General features: G+C 31.8%; 1 protein-coding gene across 1 annotated transcript in view; it reads left to right on the forward strand.

Moving 5' to 3' along the window:
• LOC100167481 overlaps window positions 1-20262 on the forward strand; it is a 46857-nt gene extending 26595 nt beyond the window's left edge. The window contains exons 3-6 of the mRNA XM_008184939.3: window positions 8159-8266; window positions 12734-12895; window positions 18043-18302; window positions 19028-20262. Coding sequence (XP_008183161.1) covers window positions 8159-8266; window positions 12734-12895; window positions 18043-18302; window positions 19028-19116 — 619 coding nt within the window. The 3' untranslated portion in view covers window positions 19117-20262. The remainder of the gene's footprint in view (window positions 1-8158; window positions 8267-12733; window positions 12896-18042; window positions 18303-19027) is intronic.
• The last annotated feature ends 1879 nt before the right edge of the window (window positions 20263-22141 follow it).

Consider the following 22141-nt stretch of genomic DNA (forward strand, 5'->3'; position numbering starts at 1 on the left):
ACTCGAGACGATTCTGGTTGTATTATTAGCTTATACATTTTGGATTATTTAAGGTGTCTATAGGGTCCCAATGTCCCATAGGTTAATTCGGGTGAAAATCCTTGATCTAATGTGACCATATAATATTGTACATGAGATTAAATTTAAAATGCCAATTACCAGCTACGGCCTCTATAATATATAATATCATCCAGCACACAAAACTAATTGAAATCTAAATTATTTAAGTGTTTAAATTAGCTTATTGCAGGTACCATTAATTTTAAGCTTACGTAATATGATTTCAGTGGTTTGGTTCAGGTAGGCACCTCGTTGTATTACATATTTAATACTGTAGTTATTAATGCTAAAGGTATATTTATTCCTAATTTTATGATTTTGAGTTCGTTTTTTATATGAATAAATAAATATGCGAGAAAATCCAATTATGAACTTTTCCTTATACATAATACATATCTGAGATTTCCTTCCTGTATTAACACACCAAATTAACCTTTACAGTTATTATGATATTTGTTATAGAAAATTAATGTTTTTTTATTTTTAAAAATATTAAAATCTTAGTATACATACATTATTGATTTTCAATAGTTTGTATGTTGACAATGTAACCGTAAGTATTGTGTAAAAATACCGTCTACGTTTTTTCAATTCATTGTCAAACTATCCAGAAAACTAAAAGAGCGTAAAAAATGTTCACCCTTTAGTCTCTAAGGATTTCCGAGACCGATTTTGGTGCCGCCTATTGCAAATTATAGAATAGTATTTATGAAAAAAGGGACATACATTGTGACATCGTGTCGCTGTTACCTAAACCTATTAGGCACATATATTATTTTGTCCGAATAAAATAGTAGCATTTTTATTCTTACAAACACTATTTGTTTGCTTAAGCTTTTAAAGTTCAATATAAAAATATTCCCAATTAATATTACCTAATAATGGAAAGAACTACTCATATTTATTATTATTATTATTATTATTATTATTATTATTATTACCACCAACCCGAAAACAATTTTATGTTATATGATACTATAGTGTTTACATGTGCCTCCTCTTATTTTATGATTTGGACCTTGATATGATCGATTAGACCAACCGCCTAACCGTCTATTTCATCCTAAAATTTGAATCACTGAAATGGATTATAATCACTGAGTTAAAGAAAGGATATAATATTATATTCGCCTGTATCTTGAATATTGACATATTTTTATATAATTTGAATTAAAAATTATGAAATCCTCCAAAAATATAAATATTATTAGGACTTGGTAGGTAATATAAGTATATTATACTATGCCAATGGCGTATTTACGGGACGGAGATCAAGGGAATCAATTCCCCCCTCCCCCGAATAGGTTGTATATAATATGAAAAAGTTTTCGGAGTTCTAACTTAAGGCCTCTAACTTTAAAGCTACTGAATAACATTATTATATCCCTCCCAAGACAAAAACCTAAATACGCCACTATGCTGTGCAGTATATAATATACTATGTGTACCTATGTAATCTAACCTATGATTAATAGCTTATAAATAAAGGTTTACGTCTATACCATGAATAATTCAATGATTCTTTCATGATGACCAAATATTTTAAACTATTTTACAGTTTCTATTAGAAAACCATTGAATTATATTTGGAACACAAATAATAATTTAGTGCCAAAAAATCTGGCTTTAAAAATCTGGCATTAAATATAGGTACACGTAATATTATGAAATTTCGTAAAAGCTCCTGATATATCATAAATAACTTGTAATTTGGTATATTTTTCATCAACTAAGTAGGTTCCTATATTTATAGACCTTTCATTAATATACCGGCTTTCGTCACGTTCCCACCGTAAGGTACAAAATATATATGCCTATATATTTACACTAAATGAGCTGCATCAATGCGCCGTGTCGGCACGCGACTATCAATGTATTTGATATTGGATGGGGTGGTCTATAGTAAAAGGTCTATGGGTATATTATATCATTTTTTTTCATTTTAAACGGTTAGGTATATTTAGAAGTTTAGAACAAGTTAAAACAAATAGTATATAGGTAGTACTTATAGAAGTTTCAACATTTTTAAATTAATAATTTTAGTGAATACTTGACTATGTGTTGATTATAAAGTCACTGTAAGTATATTTCGTTCTACTTCAAGTAGGTAGGTATACCTACATTTTACTAAACATTTTCAAATTAAAATATGCCAAAGATATAAGAACTAAATTGTTTTAAAAACACCAATTTACTTTTTAAATACAAATTTGAATTATTAATAATAATAATACCCTGTTAGTTGTTAAGTGTTAACTATATTACCTAAAAAAAATAATATTTTTAATTATTATTTCATATTCCCATGAGTATTATTTCCTCAATGCATTATTACCAGTTATCAGTAGTTATTAAATTAAATTAAAATATTTCATCCGCCTACGAGTGAATTAAATATATGGCATCTCATATTAGTTTATCTATATATAAACAGAAATTATTTGCTAAAACCTCGTTTCTTTATTTACTTATTAGTAAAAACTATTGAGTTGTACCTAAATAAAAAATATGAGGTTTACAATATTTAATAGTTGTTTTTGGTGTTTTCTAATCAACAATAAAAATATTGATTATCAAAACTTTTCTTGTCATTAAAATATTATCAATAGGCTAGGATATTATTCTTTATGAAAAATACATAATTTTTCATTCAACACGATTATTGACAGGTGCAGTTCCTGCTCTATTCACCCTATCGACAATAAGTCGGTGTTATACAAAACTTTGCCCATTTTGACGAGTAGGTTCCTACCCCGCATAGCTCAAAAACTATTAAACTCTAAATTAAAGCTTTGGAAGTATATATACGCATATATATATAATAAATAAAACAGCCTGTATATAAACAGTGTATGTGAAACAACACTTGTGTTCGATGTAGACCGAACAAAGGCAAATGTCATATGCTAGAAAAAAGTATTTTTAAATGTTATATATAAGTACATTAGTCATGTTAAAAAATAAGCTTCACAATAGACCAAAACATTAAAAATGTAATGAATACTGTAAATATAGTTTGTTGTTTGAATATATAATAATTATACGTTAAAATTCTGCAGGTCACTAAGATTATTAAAAATAAGCTACCTAGCCATGTAAAAGTAATTTGGATAGTAATCTACTATCATAATATTGTAGGTATATACAAAAAAACTATACAACGTTGAAATTGTTCACACCAAACATTATATATTATAAGTTTTTTTTGAAAACAAGCAATTTTCACGAAATTCGGTCGTCAATAAATTATATGTTTAAAATTGTATTTTATGACGTATAGAAATATATTGTCGTAAAATTTGTGCCTTGACCCCAAAAAAAAAAAATCGTTTTATATTTGCATGCGTGTTTTTTTTATCCATTCAATTTTTTTTTAATTATAGACACTAAATTACTAAATACTTATGATCTTTGAACAACATTAAAATATGATTATATAATTTTATGATAACTAAGAAGTAATAACTATAATAAGTAATATATATATTTATAACTTAGAAAATTAAAATTGCAAAAAGTTGTTCCTAAGAAGTGTTAAAGTATTTTAAAATATGCCTATACACAATTTAAACGTCTCTTTGTTCAACTGCAATATTATTTCTAATATTATTAGAAATAATACCAATGACATTGTTTCATCTGCGTATTCTTTATTATGAGCTATGGTTATCCAATCGGGCTATAAGTTCAAATGGAATCGTAGGTAGGTATTGTTTTAATAATATAACCCGTTAAATTGTATTTACGCACATATTCCATATACATATAACGACCGGATGTATAAAAATGTTTTAATAGCAAATTTAACTAGATTTTATAAATAACTTTTGTTTATTTTTACAGCTTAATAATAGTTATTTAAGCTCAAAGTTTTATGTCATTTGTACAGCAGAACTGTGACGTTACATTTTCTTTGACATCAGCCCGCGGTCATTATACAAAGACTAATTTTTCTTTCGACATAATATTATTATGTATATTAATACACGTCTTAGTTCATCCTTCGTCGTTGTAGCCATACGACGATTTTATTATGCGTAAGTACATTTAGATGAACTTCGAATCGGGTTGCACAACAATATTATTTTGTCGCGGTTTTTTAAGCATGTCTCTTCCCACGCGGCTGTCCGCCCAGTGGTAATTACATCATCGTGCACTAGCGTGTTAGTTTTATTTTCGACCCATCGCCCTATCCGGAAGGGATCTGGAAACTGCAAATGGCCAATTTACGAGACCGAATCTGATCACCGAAACGTTAAATTACATTTTTATCAAATTACGAGTATCAGCTCTATTGAATAACGTTAGGTGCATAAAATAGGCACAATCGTGCAAGCGCACGAAACGTTGAACGTCATAAATGTATATTACGCGTCCTGAATAAGCTTTTTAATCTCCGGCTGTAGGAGAAAAATAGAACGTCTGATATTATATAATTATCATGAGAGTCTATTATGAATGCTGTCGGTTATTATTGAGTTGGTGATGTTTGGTTTATTGAAAATGAACATCTATCTAATCCCAGCTTAAAAGAAAAAAAATAATTATTTAATTTATGTAATTGTAAATGTAAAATTATAATTTCGATAACGAATCGATGAAATCGACAAAAAGTGTATTATTTTATTGGAGTAAATGTTCTACGTGAAAGTATACAAGTACAATGTTTATACCTGTATATATATACAAGGATAGGTACCAAAATCGTGATATACCTACTGCAGATTGCAGTAGAAAATGGTTCATCGCATAGATTCGGAATGATAGTTGGTACATACTTATATATATATATATATACGTGGTTTCGTATTTCTCACATGCTCTTTAAGATAATTGTGGGTATACTAAACAAATAGAAAAATAAATACTGGGAATATTTTTCGGAGAAAAAGATATAATAAGGCAGTTTGACCCATACGATTGGTACCATATAATTTATTATATGTATCTATTATTATATATATATAAGTGCGCATCCGTTTACCATACGAAGTACGAACGGTATAACTAATTTAAAACAGGATGTAAGTTAAATGTTAGGGTAAAACACATGATATTGGGCTAACGTTGAAGACAATAAGGTTTCTCGCTGCTAGATTAGTAATAAATCAATAGTCAAGAACTGAAATTTAATAAACATAATAATATTATAATATATATTATGCGACACATTAAGGTTGAATTTTGTAGCATTAGTAAGGAAGTGGGTTACACAGCGCCAATTTTCGACACGAATGAATATGAATAAAAAACGATATAAACAACGTCAAAAATGAACAGAAAAGTGCATTAAAATTTACTATTGTTGCTAAGGAACGCTAAAAACTGCACAACAAACCCAATTGAGTGCAAAAGAGTATATCATAATTATTATTGTTGTGGTTAATTAGACTTGTGTTGTATGGGTAATTATTGCCATAGAACAGCTGCATAGAATATAATATGAACTTATTCGTGTCGTTACAGGATTTACATTTAATTTATTTTTATGTGTTGTGATCTTTAATTTTATACCATTACAGTTTTTACTTTTTACTCAAACACGTTGGTCCAAATAAAACATATTAGCCAATAGACACCTATATATTTAATATTTTAGTCCGGATTTTATACTATAGTTTTTACAACGAAGTTTTAAAACCTAGTTAACCTATAACACATGGTTATTATAGTAATGGTACCTATATAAAATGTTACTTGTGTTATAGAGTAGTAATATTATGCTATATAATAAATTGTGGTAGGTACCTAGTAATAAATGTTTAAAATATATACAACAGGTTTTAAGCACAGAATAGATTTAATAAGTTTTAAACCCAATCAACATAAATCATTAATACTATAAACATTTCAAAATATGTGGGTGTCCGAGGAGGATATCATAAGAAAATAAATGATTTAATCAATTATTACTAAACCCACGTTATTCCACTTACGACATTTTGGCGTTTTTAAAAGATTTAACATATTTATTCCATAAAATTTAATTTTACCATGTGAAATAATTTTATTTTTAAGAACTGATAATTTCAAATTTCTTATATAAAAGTTTTCAGATTTCATTACTTTGGAACAATTTTAATTCAAAATTTGATGAATGTAGTTAATATGCATAAACATTTCTAGAATTCTCTCTCCGCTGCATTATAGTCGTTAAAAACAACAGCAATTAAATATCAATGAATTAAAAAAAAGATTATTTTAAAAATTTTACATTTTTGATAATATTACCTACCTAATACCTATATGAATTAAGATTCAAATGTAAACTGTGATTTCTAAAATTTAATTTAAAATTTCTGACAGAAGATTATTTTAAAATTAAATATAATATGAAGAATGACTATCTAAAAAATGTTGAAGTAAAATCAAAAGGTGCAGTATTCACTTGCAAAAATGGTTTCAGAAAATGTCTACGTGACTGAAGCTTGTAATTTATTTTGCTACCCAAGTGTTTAAATAAGTAAAAATTAAAATATTTAAAAATTTGTAAAATATGCATTGATGATTATTCACGAAATGTCAATCATACCAAACATAATGACACTATATATATATATATATATAACTCTAATTACATGATTTCACGAAAACGTTAATGTTTGGTTTAACGGATTTGAATGACTTCGATTATTCTGTGATTTATTTAAAAAAAACGTGTTTAGTATTCGAAAAATCATCAATTAGTGTACGACACCAATAAAATTTTTTAAAAAATCCTCCGAAGGTTGTGCATTGTGTTGAAGAAAATAACAGTGTAATAGTAATTTGATGTATTATTCTGCCCACGACTTAGCGCAATAACACTTATCAGTTATAATAGTGACAATAATAAAATCATGAATATTATTTAAAGAGTCGATTGTCGATCTTAATATAAATAAATATATCATAAATAGTATTGGGTATGATATATGTATATATTGTAATAGCATAAATTGTTTGCTTGACGCATCCCACTCTCCTTATGGTAATGTTACTAATCTATTGACTATTGAGCAACGGCAACGTACCTAATACGTATGGTACTATATACAAGGATATATTATAATATATTTTTTGATGCGTATTAAAAAAAAGTTGAATTTTAAGCTCTGATAGTATTACCATCGCCTTGAGGAGTTTTTAGACCATCGGGGGCGGATACGGCGTACTATATTGTGTATTATACAGTATCGATTTCATTTAATAGTAATATAAGTATTATGGACGCCTTGGATTTTATTTTATTTTAAAATATTTGTATACACCTAAGTACATGCGTTATTTTTAATAATAAAATCATATTATCCACCGCTAAACCAATTAAAAAAAAATATTAAGAATGATATTATCCTGTCACGCTCGTATATATAATATAGGTACGCGTGGAGTTCTACATGTCGTCGCGATGTTCCAATTGACAGTTTTTAACAAACCCGTAAGACACGATCGTGAGAATGTATCATTAATTTATTTACGAGTCGAGTTCTAAACACGCACGGAGTGAGACCATTCTCTTTCATTCGTGTGCATTGTGTTATATAGATACATTTTAATGTCGTTGACGCGTATTTATCGCACCGCGCCATATTATATAGTAGTGCAGATTGTATAATAATTTCTTTTGTTAGTAAATTCAAAAAGAACGAGAAGAAAACGTAGAAAAGAAACACGGAAACCATAACGGCCAGCTGACAACAGACAACACTATTTGTCAGGAAGACGAACTACTCGTGTGTCCCCTCGTCGAGTACCTGTGCCATCCTTTGCGTGTATATTATAATTATTATTACTATTGATCACGAAACGCCGTGACCCGGTCAGATAAGAAAATTCGGTCACAATAACCACGCCCGGGTACTCCGGTTAATGTTATTATTATTTTTTTTTTTACTATTATTATTGTTGTCATTTATTTATATAAATGCTTTTCCACCAACGTCAGTTTACTTTAGAAAATATTGTTATAGTACGTCTTGTTTACGTAAAATGAATGACGTAAACAAAAACAGACGAGGCTGTACAATCGGAGATGATTAGTTATCTATACCTATTGTTTTCATTAAATAGTTTAAACTATAATATATTATATTATATTATTATGTTTGATTTTTAGAGTTTCGTTTGGCAGTTCAAAAGGATCTATGGTTGAAACATTGATATACGATAGCCCTCCTGTTCAAGAAGAAACATTGGATATAAGTGATATTGACGACTCTGACGGGTAAGTTTAATTTTGGATATTATTTAAAATCTGTTCTACATAAATGTCATAAATATTGCGAAATTATTTTATTATTCTGGACTCATCATTAATCATTGTGTATCACGCAATCTGAGGTAATGATGACAGCTCAGTATTCTACTTCATTACAATTATTTTAATAAAATAAAAGGGGAGTGGCTTTTGAAAAGGATCTAAATATAAAGACATAATATTTGATGAAAATCGTATAGGCTAATGTGAAAAATTTTTATAAGAACGTTTCTTGTTCATGCGTATAAAAACTGTAAAATTAGGGGAAATACTTATATAGAACATATTAAGCGTCTCAGGGGACATTTTAACAATAATCGCTTTATTCCCCTCTGAAAAGAATTTTAATGTTTAACATGTCTATAAAAAAAACTCTTATTCTCAGAAATATATCTGCAGTCGGAAAAGTTTTATTAATTACTTAATTCAATTGTAAATGGGAATCAAAATATTTTGGCAACGGTAATCAGCGAAACAAATATTTATCATTTATCAATATCATTCATAAACAATGTATTGAATATACGGTTCAAACGTCATAATAATTACTACGTTAAATACTTACGTTCATTTACTCAACGGGAAACAAGGAAATCTAAACAAAAACATGAAATTTATTTTACTTAAAATTGTTTAGGTTTTTCTTATTGACTTATTGTTCGAAACTTTGTATTTCATAGATTCATTTAGTGTTTTGTTAAACATAATAAATAATTTAGCAACTTGTGTTGTAACTTGTAAAAGAGTAAACTACTTAACTAAATATATATTTTATTACTTTAATTTTAATATGTATTCTACATTTAAACTCTCCTTCTTTAGTTAATGCAATTTCAATTATTTAATGATATTCAATTTATTTTAATTATTTTTTGTCGTGCTTTTCATTCAATTACACTTAACACGCGAATAATTAAACTCAATAAAATTCTACTAATATGATATATACTGCAATTATTACAATACTAATTCGCATTTAAATTGATGTCGCTAAGATAATGATATTAATATATCAATTATATACGTAATATATTGATTTGATAAATTGTGAGGTCTAATCATATATTGAATAAATGTATTAATATGATTACAAATGATTACAAATGATTACCCGTACAAATACATAACCTTATTGTTCATTAAATAATATTTATAAAAATAATGTTTTAATTTTTTATTCGTTTGGTTCAGTATAATGCACGTTTTAAAATTATCTGCAAAGCTAAACATGTAGGTATATATAGTGATAAATAATTAAATATTTATCTATATAATATTCAAAGTTATTTTATCGATGGCACAATATAATGATATGAATAAAAAAACAAATTGTTTATCGAGCTGGTTTTGTGCATGCGTTGAGTATATAGACATAAATAATATAACGTGCAACTGACTATCCACTTACTGAATATTAAAAATCTCATTACCATACTTTCGTCTACTTGCAATTTGTTATTAAAACGTTTGAGTACAAATTATTCTTCACATTATAACCATATATAAATAATTACTTTTTTAATAACTGATATTAATATAATTTTTTATTAGGTATTATCCATTATTATTATTATGAGGCTATTAAGACCATCATCTTACCATACAACATAATATTATCTCTTATCTAAATTTTAAAAACCTCTTTCATCGCTATTTTGTTTTCTTGTTAATATAATAAATTAGTGAATTATACATTTTAATAATATTATTGACAATTTAGTTTAAACATTCTTAAATTTAGTTGATTTACTAGTTTTCAAACATTATGGTGAAAATGTTGTTTTTACATTATACATAATTGTGTACTAAACAAAAAAATATATATTTATAAAACTTGAATGTTTTGATTAATTGTTTAATTTAGAATCCTTCATATTAAGGTACAATATTATATTATATAACATTTTTAAATCTTTAATTTTTTTTTTAATTTATATTTTAAGCTATAATAATCAGTGTACCTATGTTTATATTATGTTTGAATTTGAGCTGATAAAATTATAAAATCCATTTATAATTCATGAAAAACATTACCATATTATATTTAGTACCATTTAGGGAGGACCACCCACTTAGTGAGCGGATGTGTTTTAGTTTGAACCGAGAAAAAATAGCAATGACAAACATTTATAATACTATAAAATATGTCCTTTATGCTGCTAAATATTAATAATGGAAAATACTCGAAGGACGTTATACCAAAAAGTTAAAACTTTAAAGCGGTCTATTAAGAACGATTTAGTGTTACGGAGAAACAATAATAGTAACGACAATAGTAACAACATTAAGTTCGTTGCGTTTCGGTCGATCGAAATCGTCGTCCGTTGCACATCAGTGCATCACTCTTCGAAAAGTGCAACAGGGCAGCAGTGCGAAACACACTGGGTGTGAGCCATTTGGTGCACTTTAAAAAAGGTTTTTTGCGCGTGCGAGAATTTAACATTATTATAAATAATAATAACGTATATACCTATTATTACACAAGGAAAGTCAAATATTGGCCGACACCGTCGAATAGTGCGGCGCCTGCCGGAGTGGCAACACTGCGCGCCGGTGGCTGCCGCCGAATCCTCTGGTTCTCTACCCGGTCCCTCACGACACTCGCTCCAGTGACGCCGATCCGTTTTTCGTGGTGCGCGTACGTCATTCATAACCGACTCCCGTGCAGCAGTCGTGCCGACAGCCGACGGCGACGACGGCCACAACAATAGTACGTCAGATGCACTCGGCTATTGTCGTCGTCTCCTCCGGATAATATCCGCTCCGCAATCGTCTTTTTTTTTGAAAAATCGTTTTTTTTATTTTCCACGCGCGCCGAGGAACCTTCGATCGTTTTTCATCATTATCGCTGTTGCGCTTTTTTTTTTATATTACATCATATTATTATTGTTGTTGAAAACTATCTGAGATCGCGCGCGTCTTTATTTGTGTGCGCTTTCGTCCGGTCACGCCCACGATCCGCGCGAATCGATACGACGACCACGGGATAGCGCCACCGAGAAATCCCGTGACTACCATATAGGTGAGTGTGTTATTGTTTGTGTTTTGTGTCGGTTTGTTTACGTTTCTTCCGCGCGAGGAAGATCCCTTTGAGCAGCCGCCGCCGTCGCCGCCGAACTCCCGTGGCGCGCGACCGTTACACAACGGCGTCCCGAGAAATGGAGGGGAGTTGTATTGGAAAAAAAACCATAACGTATTACGTTTGATTAATACGTTTTTCACGTTTCTATGTAATTGTGAACAAATAAGTCTTGAGAGGGTTTTGAACACCACCACTCCCCCACTGCTGCACTGTGTACGACATTTTGGTGTGGGGGGTTACGAAAGTGTCGATGACGCCATGACGATGATGATGATGTCATTAGGAAGCCGGTCCGACCGGTTTGCGCGCAAGCTATAATAATAATAATATAGTGACCGTTATTTAACAGCCTTCCCCGAGTACCCACATATTATTATTATCAGCAATGTGCGAAAAGCAAAAGTCCCATAGATGGAAACTTACTTTCACCTCGTACCCTATCTACCTATATTGCCTATACCGACGATACCGATTGAATAAAAAGGTCCGACGCCGCGATATCTCGCCAAACGGGAATTATTTTTTTTTTTTAATTAGGTCGAGTTTTGGCGCGTAAACATAGCACGGCTGCGTACACGGCCGCCGTGTTTTTGTATGGGGATAATATAGGTGATCGAATCGTTTTTACAACTTTTCACGTTGTGTGTGTGCTCGCCGCCGTGGGGCACGTACCGCGTAACAGTCGACAAGGTCAAATTCCTAGTGCTCTACAGCCAGCCTCGCGTTTATTATTACCGTACAATATTTATATGACCCGCGTTGTTCTATTCTGTCTGTATGTTAATTAACCTCTACCAGCGAGCTCCAACGATTATACCGCCTAAACCGTACGCCCGACACAAATACGCAATTAATAGTTATGATCAGCCCACGCCGCCGCCGCCGCCGCCGTATGGCTTAACAGCTATACCGTACAATGAGCTCTGCACTCGTTAAAACAAAAGGTGAACATAAATAATATGTTAACAATCGCATTGTCCGCCTCAGGTTTAGGATCACATTTTTCGTGTGAATATCGGGACGCGGTTTGTAGTTAGGTTCTCCGATAAAATGTGATGCGATCGCCACTGCGGAGGGCCATGTGGTAGCGATTCACCGTTTCGTTCTGCTCTGGAGACCTTGGAGGCACATTCGTGGGGTTTTGGACGAGGTCCAATTTGGAGACCGTCCATTTGAATTTTTTTTAAATCATGTTTATTTTCGCATTTCCTCCGGACGTCATCTGGAGAGAAGCGCGCACGCCTGGAGTTATAATTAGAGACGCAAATAGGTCAAACATCATAATATTATATTATGCTCGTCGTCGAAAACCGTCGAGCCACGAGTACAATTGTTTTTCTGTATGTTTTCAGTACTGTTGCGTCCACTAAGGTCCGGGTGAGCTTTTTCGAATCCGAGAAACCGTGTGTGCTGCCTTCACCGCCAAAATCGTTGGAAATATTTGGCGACAGCACGATGACCACATCAAGTCCTATACTACAAAGGTCAAATGGCCACGTCCAAACGCAGATTAGGTAAGTTACGATTAATCTTAAGCTAGTGTATTAGAGCCCGGTCCACTACATGAGTGTTTCGAACGTTCTAAGCGCGTATTACATCATCATTGTGTGGCTGCCATTATTTCGGCACAAGACAATACGTCGTGCAGTCCTGTGCAAATCCCATCATCTATTATTATAACGATTACTATTTTTATATAACAAGTGAATTCGTGGCCAATTTAAAATAGCGACCATTGTCCAGACGGTTGAACGACCCTCCCAGGGGCCTCCAATACTATATACCTATAACATACGTGAGAACTGAGAAGTGTTCGCCAAACCATTTTTAAACTCGATGCTTGATATTATACTCTAAAGTAATGACACACGACGCCCTAGACGCGGCAAAGACACGCTTTGATACGTTTTTAGTGTCTGCCGTCGAGGACATTTCGTTACGACCTCAAACAACGATTCGTTTTGCCAGAAGTCCAGTGTAGTAATATCTGCAGCTAATCATAATTTAGACGGAAAAAAACAAAATATTATGACTGCAAAAATTATTTCGACATTGATGCTTTATTTTTACTCGTTTTTAGGAGAAAAAGAATTTTTTTTTTAAATTTTTTTTTATTTTCAATTGAATTTTATTTTAAATAGTATATTTATAATCCATACAACAAACAAGGTATAATAAGTAAGTGTGGTGACATAAAATGACATTAATAAGAATAGGAATGCTCCCAGCAGCACCACCTGACCAGAAATGAAAAAACAAAAATTAATTTTAATATTGATATTTATCTGGATATTTATGTATATTTTTAAAAACACGATTATTAACTTTTTTTATTTCTTAATTGCCATATATATGATGATTGGTCAAGTCGATGTATAGGTAGGTACTTAGGAGTATAGATTATTCAAATTACGTATGCGTAAGGAAAAGTGATAGAATAAATGCATTTTATGCTGTACCTATACCATGAAATCAAACTTTCATACCTAGTGGTCTACAATTTCGTGTTTAAATTATTCTTTAACTTAGAAGTTCTCGTTTAAAGTAGTTTTTCAAATGCCATGGAATCTTTAAAAATATTCATATATATATACATAGCGAAACAATTGCCGAAAACCCCAAAACAATTTTACGGTTCCAAATTTACGTGCAAGTATATTTTATACTAAAAAATTAATTAATTTTTTTGTTTTCATTCTTGTATTTTATTTAACACATTAATTTTATTAATTTTATGTACACGAGCTGTATGCATATAATACATATTTATATATTGACAAATATATGCAAAAAAAAAATTGTTGATGATGTTTGGTATAAAAATATTCGTGTTATTAATTTAGTATGAATTGAATACAAAGATGAATGAAAGAGTACCTTTTGTATTAGAATGATATAACAGTCTCATATAATATACAGCTGTAGTAACGCGATACAACTAGTTTGGATAATTAACAATTATAGCAATTAGTCTAATGAACGATGTACATAATATACCACCCGTGGTTAAAGTGAGACTTCATTAATGTACCCGTATGCCTCTGTGGTATAGGTCAGTAGGACATGTGGAATTTTAAAATTTAGCAGTGCTGCGCAGAAAAGTATTGGTATTGTAATTAATTTGGACACTGGATTGGATTGGCCTAAATATCGATAAGGTATTAAACGGTTGTTCGTCGTTCCATCCTCGTACCAACTTCCAATCACGTAGAAGTAGCTACACCTACAACTCGCATAATATTTTTATTATTCATGCAACGTGTCAATGACGATCTGTCAGGAATGTATCGTTTATGGAAAACTTTTCTCGTGACCGACTTCACATTATTATTATACCTATTCATCTACAAAACCATACTTGAAAACGCGCACAACCCTTTGGGCCTACCCATCTACCCATAATATTATACGCGTCGTAAAATCTGGAAACAACATAATGTTATAACACTTCCCACCTGTAATATATTTACTACCCAGAACTATAAAAACGTCCTCTCCCCTCGCCAGTTGTCTATCTCTCTCTCCTCGGCGTACTCCTCTCCGCTACAACAACTATAGGTACTATGTGATACCGACACCGAGACGCCATCATAGCACAGCGCTTACGTCACCTGCTCGTTTATTGTGTACATAAAACACACACACACCGCACAAGCACGCCACAACAATCGATATCCGTTGCAGCGGCGGTCGCGGGGGCGACGACAAACGGCAATAGCAGCAGCCACCGAATGTGCAATCATGCGCACATCGTTCGTTCGGCGTGGTAAAAAAGAAAAACAGAGCCACCGTCGTCGACTATAACCGTTCGTTATCGATGTTGCGAGAAAGCCGGTGCAACAACGATACTATCGATTGTTGGCCGCCTCGACTCGGTATCCTAACAACGACGACAATTGCGAGGAGGGGACCACCGCTAGCGCGCGCGCGCCGACCGAGTCTCTCCTCAGTCCTCGTCAGTCCGTGTCCGCGACGCACGCCGGTTTGCCGTTTTCGCGCCAGCGTTCCCTCCATCGCCGACCAAAAAACTTCACCCACGGCATGCCAACAAGTATGACCGCTTCCCATGGCGGCGTGCTGTACTACGTGGTCAAGGTGCCCAAGGACGACCCGACGTTGGACTACGTGTCGGCCACCGCTTCGCACAAGTACCTGGAGGAGAAGCGCACGCTGTCGCCGTTGAACTTGGAGTGAGAATTCGTCTTAAATAATTCACGATTTCGGCAACGAAACGCGGCGATGTTGATATCCACGGGGTAAATTCGTTTTTTGCGATAAGTACAAAGATTCGGAGAACGCCGCGAGATATAAACGATCCACAACTCTAACTCTGCAAAGTTACAACAAAATTAGTATAACAACAATAAATATTGTGTTGTCATTGTACAGTTTTACGATCTCTGACACTCGCGCTGATGTCGATAAAAATAAAAATACCTAATTTGAATACCTAGTTACAGTTTTTTACACTTACGCCACCGGCGTTTCACTCGATACGAGCTCTGATTTCGTGTACACCCCCCCCCCCTCCCCCCAAAAAAAGTCACGTTAAATTAAACCGACTAACCACTATACCACGATATTATACAGAGTGTAACCGACAATGACTGTCAAAACGTTCAAAACAGAGACAACTGCAATTGCTTTTTTTCTCACAAACTAGAATGTCTTATTATTATTATAATTATTGTTACCTACCTACCCACCTATCTATCGTATATATTATTATGATGTGTTATTGTTTACGAATGTGACGTTCGTTTGTGTGTTGACTATGTAGTGTAATATACTGTATTATTACTATTATATTATTATAATATGTTGCTACTCGTGTGTTATCGTGCTTGATACTTGGGGTGTCTAGGTGAATTAAATATAGATTCAGGGTTATCGTGCGAACAAAATAAAACCGAATAAAACCAACATTTGACGACCATACGCTCGAGTAAGACTAATATGGGTAACAAATCAGTCTTTAAATTGTTCATGAATTCTTTTGTAAATCGATTTATTTGAGGTTTTGGAAAACGTCCAATTGTTTGTGTTCGTTTGAGCTTTTGTTTTGAAAACTCGTTAAGCCTGTGGCTATAGCCGTTTTCATATGGCTCATTTTTGTAATCAATATTTTGTCGTCAACTTATACAGTAGAACTATATGCGATATCACTCCATTTATGATCCATTATAATATCCGTGTCAGTTTAAGACTGACAGATTTTTTTTCTTATTTCGAGTATTTTACATAATGATTGATGACAATTAGACGTGGGCGAGACCTTTTGCTGTCCGAAATCGCTGTACATTATTTTGAATGCCAAACAACGACCACACCTTTTTAAAGGTCAGCCTTCGAGCCGACGAAATTATCCCAAAGTTTTACGAGTATAGGCTGATGGATGAATTACGGCTGGCAGACTTTGCAGCTCGTACTAATATTTTGTGACTTAACAATAGCATGACATTTTGTTGCGTTCCAAATCACTGAAAAAATTTCATAACAGCTAATTTAATTTATGTAAAATTTTATTTCGTGATTAAATTATATACTGCTTTATTTCTATCGTTTCCATTACTTTTATTTTTAATTTCAAATATAAATGTAATATCTATATTATTATTATTATTATTATTAATGAAACACAAATGTCACGAATTCTAAAATATTACAAACCTTGTTGGCTCTAACTGATTATTAAAAACGTATGTCATCCAAATATTTATGTGCTAGATTAAATTAAAAGGCTATGTAACAAATAACAATGTAATTTACTACGTTTATTTAATAATGGTAAAATATTTTATGTGAACATGTGTTTAAAACGTTTGAGTGTTCTTGTTGAAATTATGCATACCAGCGAAGTACAGAAAGTACTAACAAATAGAGTAAATTAAGATAAGATAATAATTTAATAATTTTGATTCTATGAAATAATTATATATTTTATTATGTTTCTATTTTTTCGTTTTCGTGTTCTTTCCATTGGAAATGTTATTTTACTTTCAAAAATACTATCTGACAGTTGTAGGTTCTTATGATTGAGATAGCGACGATATCATATTACAATATCTGCAATTTAATATCCACTCATACACCTATAAATTATCATAATGCATTAATGCATAATAACATTGCATATTGCGCCACGAATCGTGTTATTTGTCCGACAACAATACCCAATTCGCTTGTCGTTTGTAATGGTAAATTGCATTTTCGAATCGAATGTTTTGATAGTACCTACCTAATTATTCCAAACCGGCCGTATATTATATTGTTATATATAGTGTCGATGATCATCATCATTGTCAGCAATCGTATGTGAGATTTTTCATGGACAACCATGATCACGGTTCGATGAGCCGGCAATGGTCCGTGAACCTGGTGCACAGGTTCCCTCTGCTTCCTGTCATGCACCTCTTTATATAATGCACCGGCTGGCATAGTGTCATCGCTGATGGAATTCCTGCAGCAGCCTGCGATCGACTCGACGCGTTCTCTCTCATATATATTATTATCTGTCCCGCGCGACCGACGCGGTCGTATGAAAAAATATATTCTCACCGTTTCCATATTATTATCTATATTATTTATTCGTTCTGTATATAACCGTCTCTCGACACGCATGTGTATTAATCGAATTGCATTTTTTACTTTCGTGTTTCAGTTCGGACGGTTGGGATAATCCTTTCAGACCCGACGGCGACCTATCCAAGGAAGCCGACCAGATAGTCGAACTGATTAAAGAAGGCAAACCGATCACGCCGACGCCCACGAGCGCTACGTCGCCGCTGTTGCCCGCCGACCACAGCGGAGCGGACGTTAAACTACACGACCAGCAACAACCGGTGACGTCCACGCCGACAAAGGCCAACGGGACGTGCAACGAAAAGAACGCGGTGCCACCCAACGTGGAAGTCCAACGAGGTAATTACATACCCGACGACCTTTTTTTAGATTGACGGTTCTAGAACGACGACGGCGATCCGGTTAGGTTAATAATAGATACTTTAAAATCTGACAATGCAAAACGTATAGGTGTAAATACATGTAAATTTCTATAGATGTTTCGCCTTTATAATGCAATCGATATAATTACTTAAACCATATATAATCACCATTTCTGAATTATCCGACAATTCGTATATTATAAAATATTCTTTGTCTGGTAATACATTATATCGACTCATTACGCGTCTTGAATCGAGAGGAAGATAATATATACGCTGAGAGATACACTTGTGAATGGAAATCTAATGATTGTTATTCGGTGTTAATGAATTTATATATGCGCATTGATTGTTCAAATATTCTCAACGATATTGTGTCTTGTCAGTAGCACTTCTGGTACCTTTATAAATTATAGCGTACAAGTTTAAGTTAAGCCTAAGGTTAAGTACCTTACGTACATAACTACCTACAATTGTTTGATGATACGCAAATTTACCATACTTTTATTGGTAACCGACTACATGCGAAACGTCGATAGATACCTACTATATACTTGAGATTGCAGTAAAAAAAATGTTTTATTATCACGGTAGATAACCTTAATTCAAGTGAACAAAGCACATATAATAGTGGTACAAATATTTTCTGGTGATTTTGATCTAATTGATAAAATAATTATGTTTTTTTTGTTTCGTACATAGGAACTGTGATAAATGGAAACGAGCCTTCCCAAGTGGAACACGTAATATTGAAGAAAAAACCAAAATGCAGGTGTTGTGTGATACAATAACACGCAACCGGATATACACACGTTTTTATTTCTATATGTAAAACATAATAATCCAAAAATGCATAAACCAAAAAACAAGAACGAGCTGTTATACCTTCAGCTATGTTGTTCGTGAGATGATCACGTCCTCGCGATTCAAAATTATTTTTCAGAGCTATATTATTATTATATATATATATATGTTTGTACCTATGTTTGTATTTATAAGTATATATAAAACTTTACAATTTGTATTATAAAAATAATGACTTTTCTATATAAATACCTGGTATTATACGGTATAAATAAATGTCACATAGTTCCTTTTTATATATATTATGATATTTATTGATTAAAAAAAAAATGTAATAGTATAGCAATATTGCTTGTGACATTATATTATACTCGTGCATGTTATTTGGACAACTGTGGTTCGTAATGAAGACGGGGGAAAGCGAAAAAATGTAAATTTTCACGCAGTCATACAATATAGACGCAAACGCACGCTCAAAAATTTCATTTTACGAATTCACAATAGGCAAATATATTTTTTCAGTAGCTAAACCCCTACTCTTTCTGTGATTATATATATATTTTTTTTTTTGTTTTGTTATTTATTTTTTATTTATTACTGGCAGATATTGTTCTAGGGATTCAGCGAATTATAACATTTATTGTATACCATAAAAATATATTTTGTAATTTTCATTTTGATTTATTGGGTAAAGGAAAAATGTTATGATGTTGCGAACTTGGAGTGTTCACTTAAATATTTTTCATTAAGTATGGAAATGTTGGAAACCTATCGAAATTTTGACCTTTAAAGCGTTGACATTCTTTTAAATCGCTTTCACTATGACATATTTTCTAATTGTACATTTATCCTAAAAAAAAAAAACTATATATATTTAACTTGTTAAAAATTCTCTCTATAACTATGAAATATTCGTTTTAACCGATATAATTTTACAATTTTTCAAATAACTTCATACTATATTGTAATATACTATAATTCGTTGTAAGACAAATACCTATTTCAATAATATCATGATTTCTATCAACAAAAATTCCAACATTTCCAGTGTATAATTCTTAACAACTATGTATCATTTCTGAACAATGTCATAATAATAAATATATTTGTACTTGAGTACCTATTGTATTGTATATGTTATTTGTTATTTTTTGAGAACCAATTTTCCTATTTGTATAAGAACTTTTGTGTAAAAAATCCAAAACCTATGTTTGTATAGGCAACAGCAAAATATGTAATTACCTGTATAAGTGTCGATTCGAAAATAGCAATTATTCAATTTATAATAAGGAAAGCTACGTCATTATATGAACTAAAGAAAATCCCAAGTGTGTGGTATGCAAAATTCCTTGGTTCGAGAATCTCCAATTATGAATATTATGCACATTTATAATTAAATATATTTCATAAATATTTAATGTTTATCTGACGTAACAAATTTCATTAAACAGATTGCGAAATTAATAGCAGGCAACAGTCGCGTCGACGAATAATAATGATCAAAATTTGTAATTACCTACTAAGTACTAAATTTTATCGTTGTAAATCAATTCAACACTAACCGCGGTGCATTGCGATATTGTAATTAATATTATTTCCCGACAGCTGACTAGTTGGAGTAGTAGGTTAAATGGGGTATTCAGGTGAAACGCATTAGTCATTTCCCATAGTTGGAATGGTCGTAATGTTTATTTTGGGACTTGAATTTTTGGCCGGAAAAAATAAAAAATTGACCCAGTGCGCCTTGTGACACGTGTCAAAACAATATTTCCCATCTACTCGGCCAAGTATGTTATTTCTGCATCGTCCAACCAGTGTAGTAGGTAGGTAATACTTTTCAACGACTTAAGAAAGTGACTTTTGGACGAAAATAATAAACTATTTTTACCACTCTTACTCTATAATGTACGTTGTTAAGCGTGTCGGGAAAATATAATATCTAATATCAATGAAATAGTATTAAAATGTTACAATATAATTAATTGAGGAATACTGAATAGTGATTATATTATTGAAACTGCGACAGCTAGGCGAGGCTCCCAATTTTTTTCCTGAAATTCTACACAAATAATGAGTGTCGGGTTAGAAGTTTAGAACGTGTCGAGTGTGATATAAGTCTACCAGACTTATATTTATACACGAAAACAAAAATCGTGCATCCTTCATATAAATGCGTGACTTGATTTCGGTACGTTGGCTGATTTCATTTAAATTGCGAATGTTCCGGGTATCACGTGGAATTAATGGCGATAAATTGCTATGATAAGTATACCTATAGGGGAAAATACTATTCTGCTTTTCAATGGCAACACAAAAAATATGTAATAGTAAAATAATATAATGCCGAACACACTATAATAATATAATGTTGGTAAAAGTATGCAGAAATTGAAGCGTTTAAATTTATTTTCAAATTATCTATATAAGCACCTATAGTATAATATTATATATTTTAATAAAATAAGGTAAAGAAAAGTAAATTTAAGACTGTCTTTAACTTGAATAATACTATTATTCTGCAGAATTTTAATGATATTATAATAATAATAAAAATATAATTTGGTGTTTATACAATAATTTGTTGAAATTCATATTTATTTGTTTGCAGTATCTATACAGTCTTGGGTCTCGTGTTCAAGGATTTATTTTGAAGCCCCGAATTCATATTATTATTTTTATTTTTATTTTTAAAATATAATAAGGAAGTTTAAGTTACTCGTCTTTATTAGTTATTACTTTAAAGTTTTAGTCATTAACCATCCAAACAATTCAATATCAACGTCACCTACTCTACTAATGTAAAATTTAAATAACTGAAAAAATAGGCCATAGGACGTTTTTCTAGCAAAATTTGTACCTATGTAGCATATAGTTATACTGTGTTGTTACTATTAAAGTTACTAATTTTGATATTAGTTTATTATTAGGTACCGAAGGTTATTTTAATTTTTGGCTAAAACACTACATTTATTGTATTAATTCATATTTAATTATTATAATAGTCTATATTAA

Source organism: Acyrthosiphon pisum, chromosome A1 (genome assembly GCF_005508785.2).
Source record: "Acyrthosiphon pisum isolate AL4f chromosome A1, pea_aphid_22Mar2018_4r6ur, whole genome shotgun sequence".
NCBI classification, from domain to species: Eukaryota; Metazoa; Arthropoda; class Insecta; order Hemiptera; family Aphididae; genus Acyrthosiphon; species Acyrthosiphon pisum.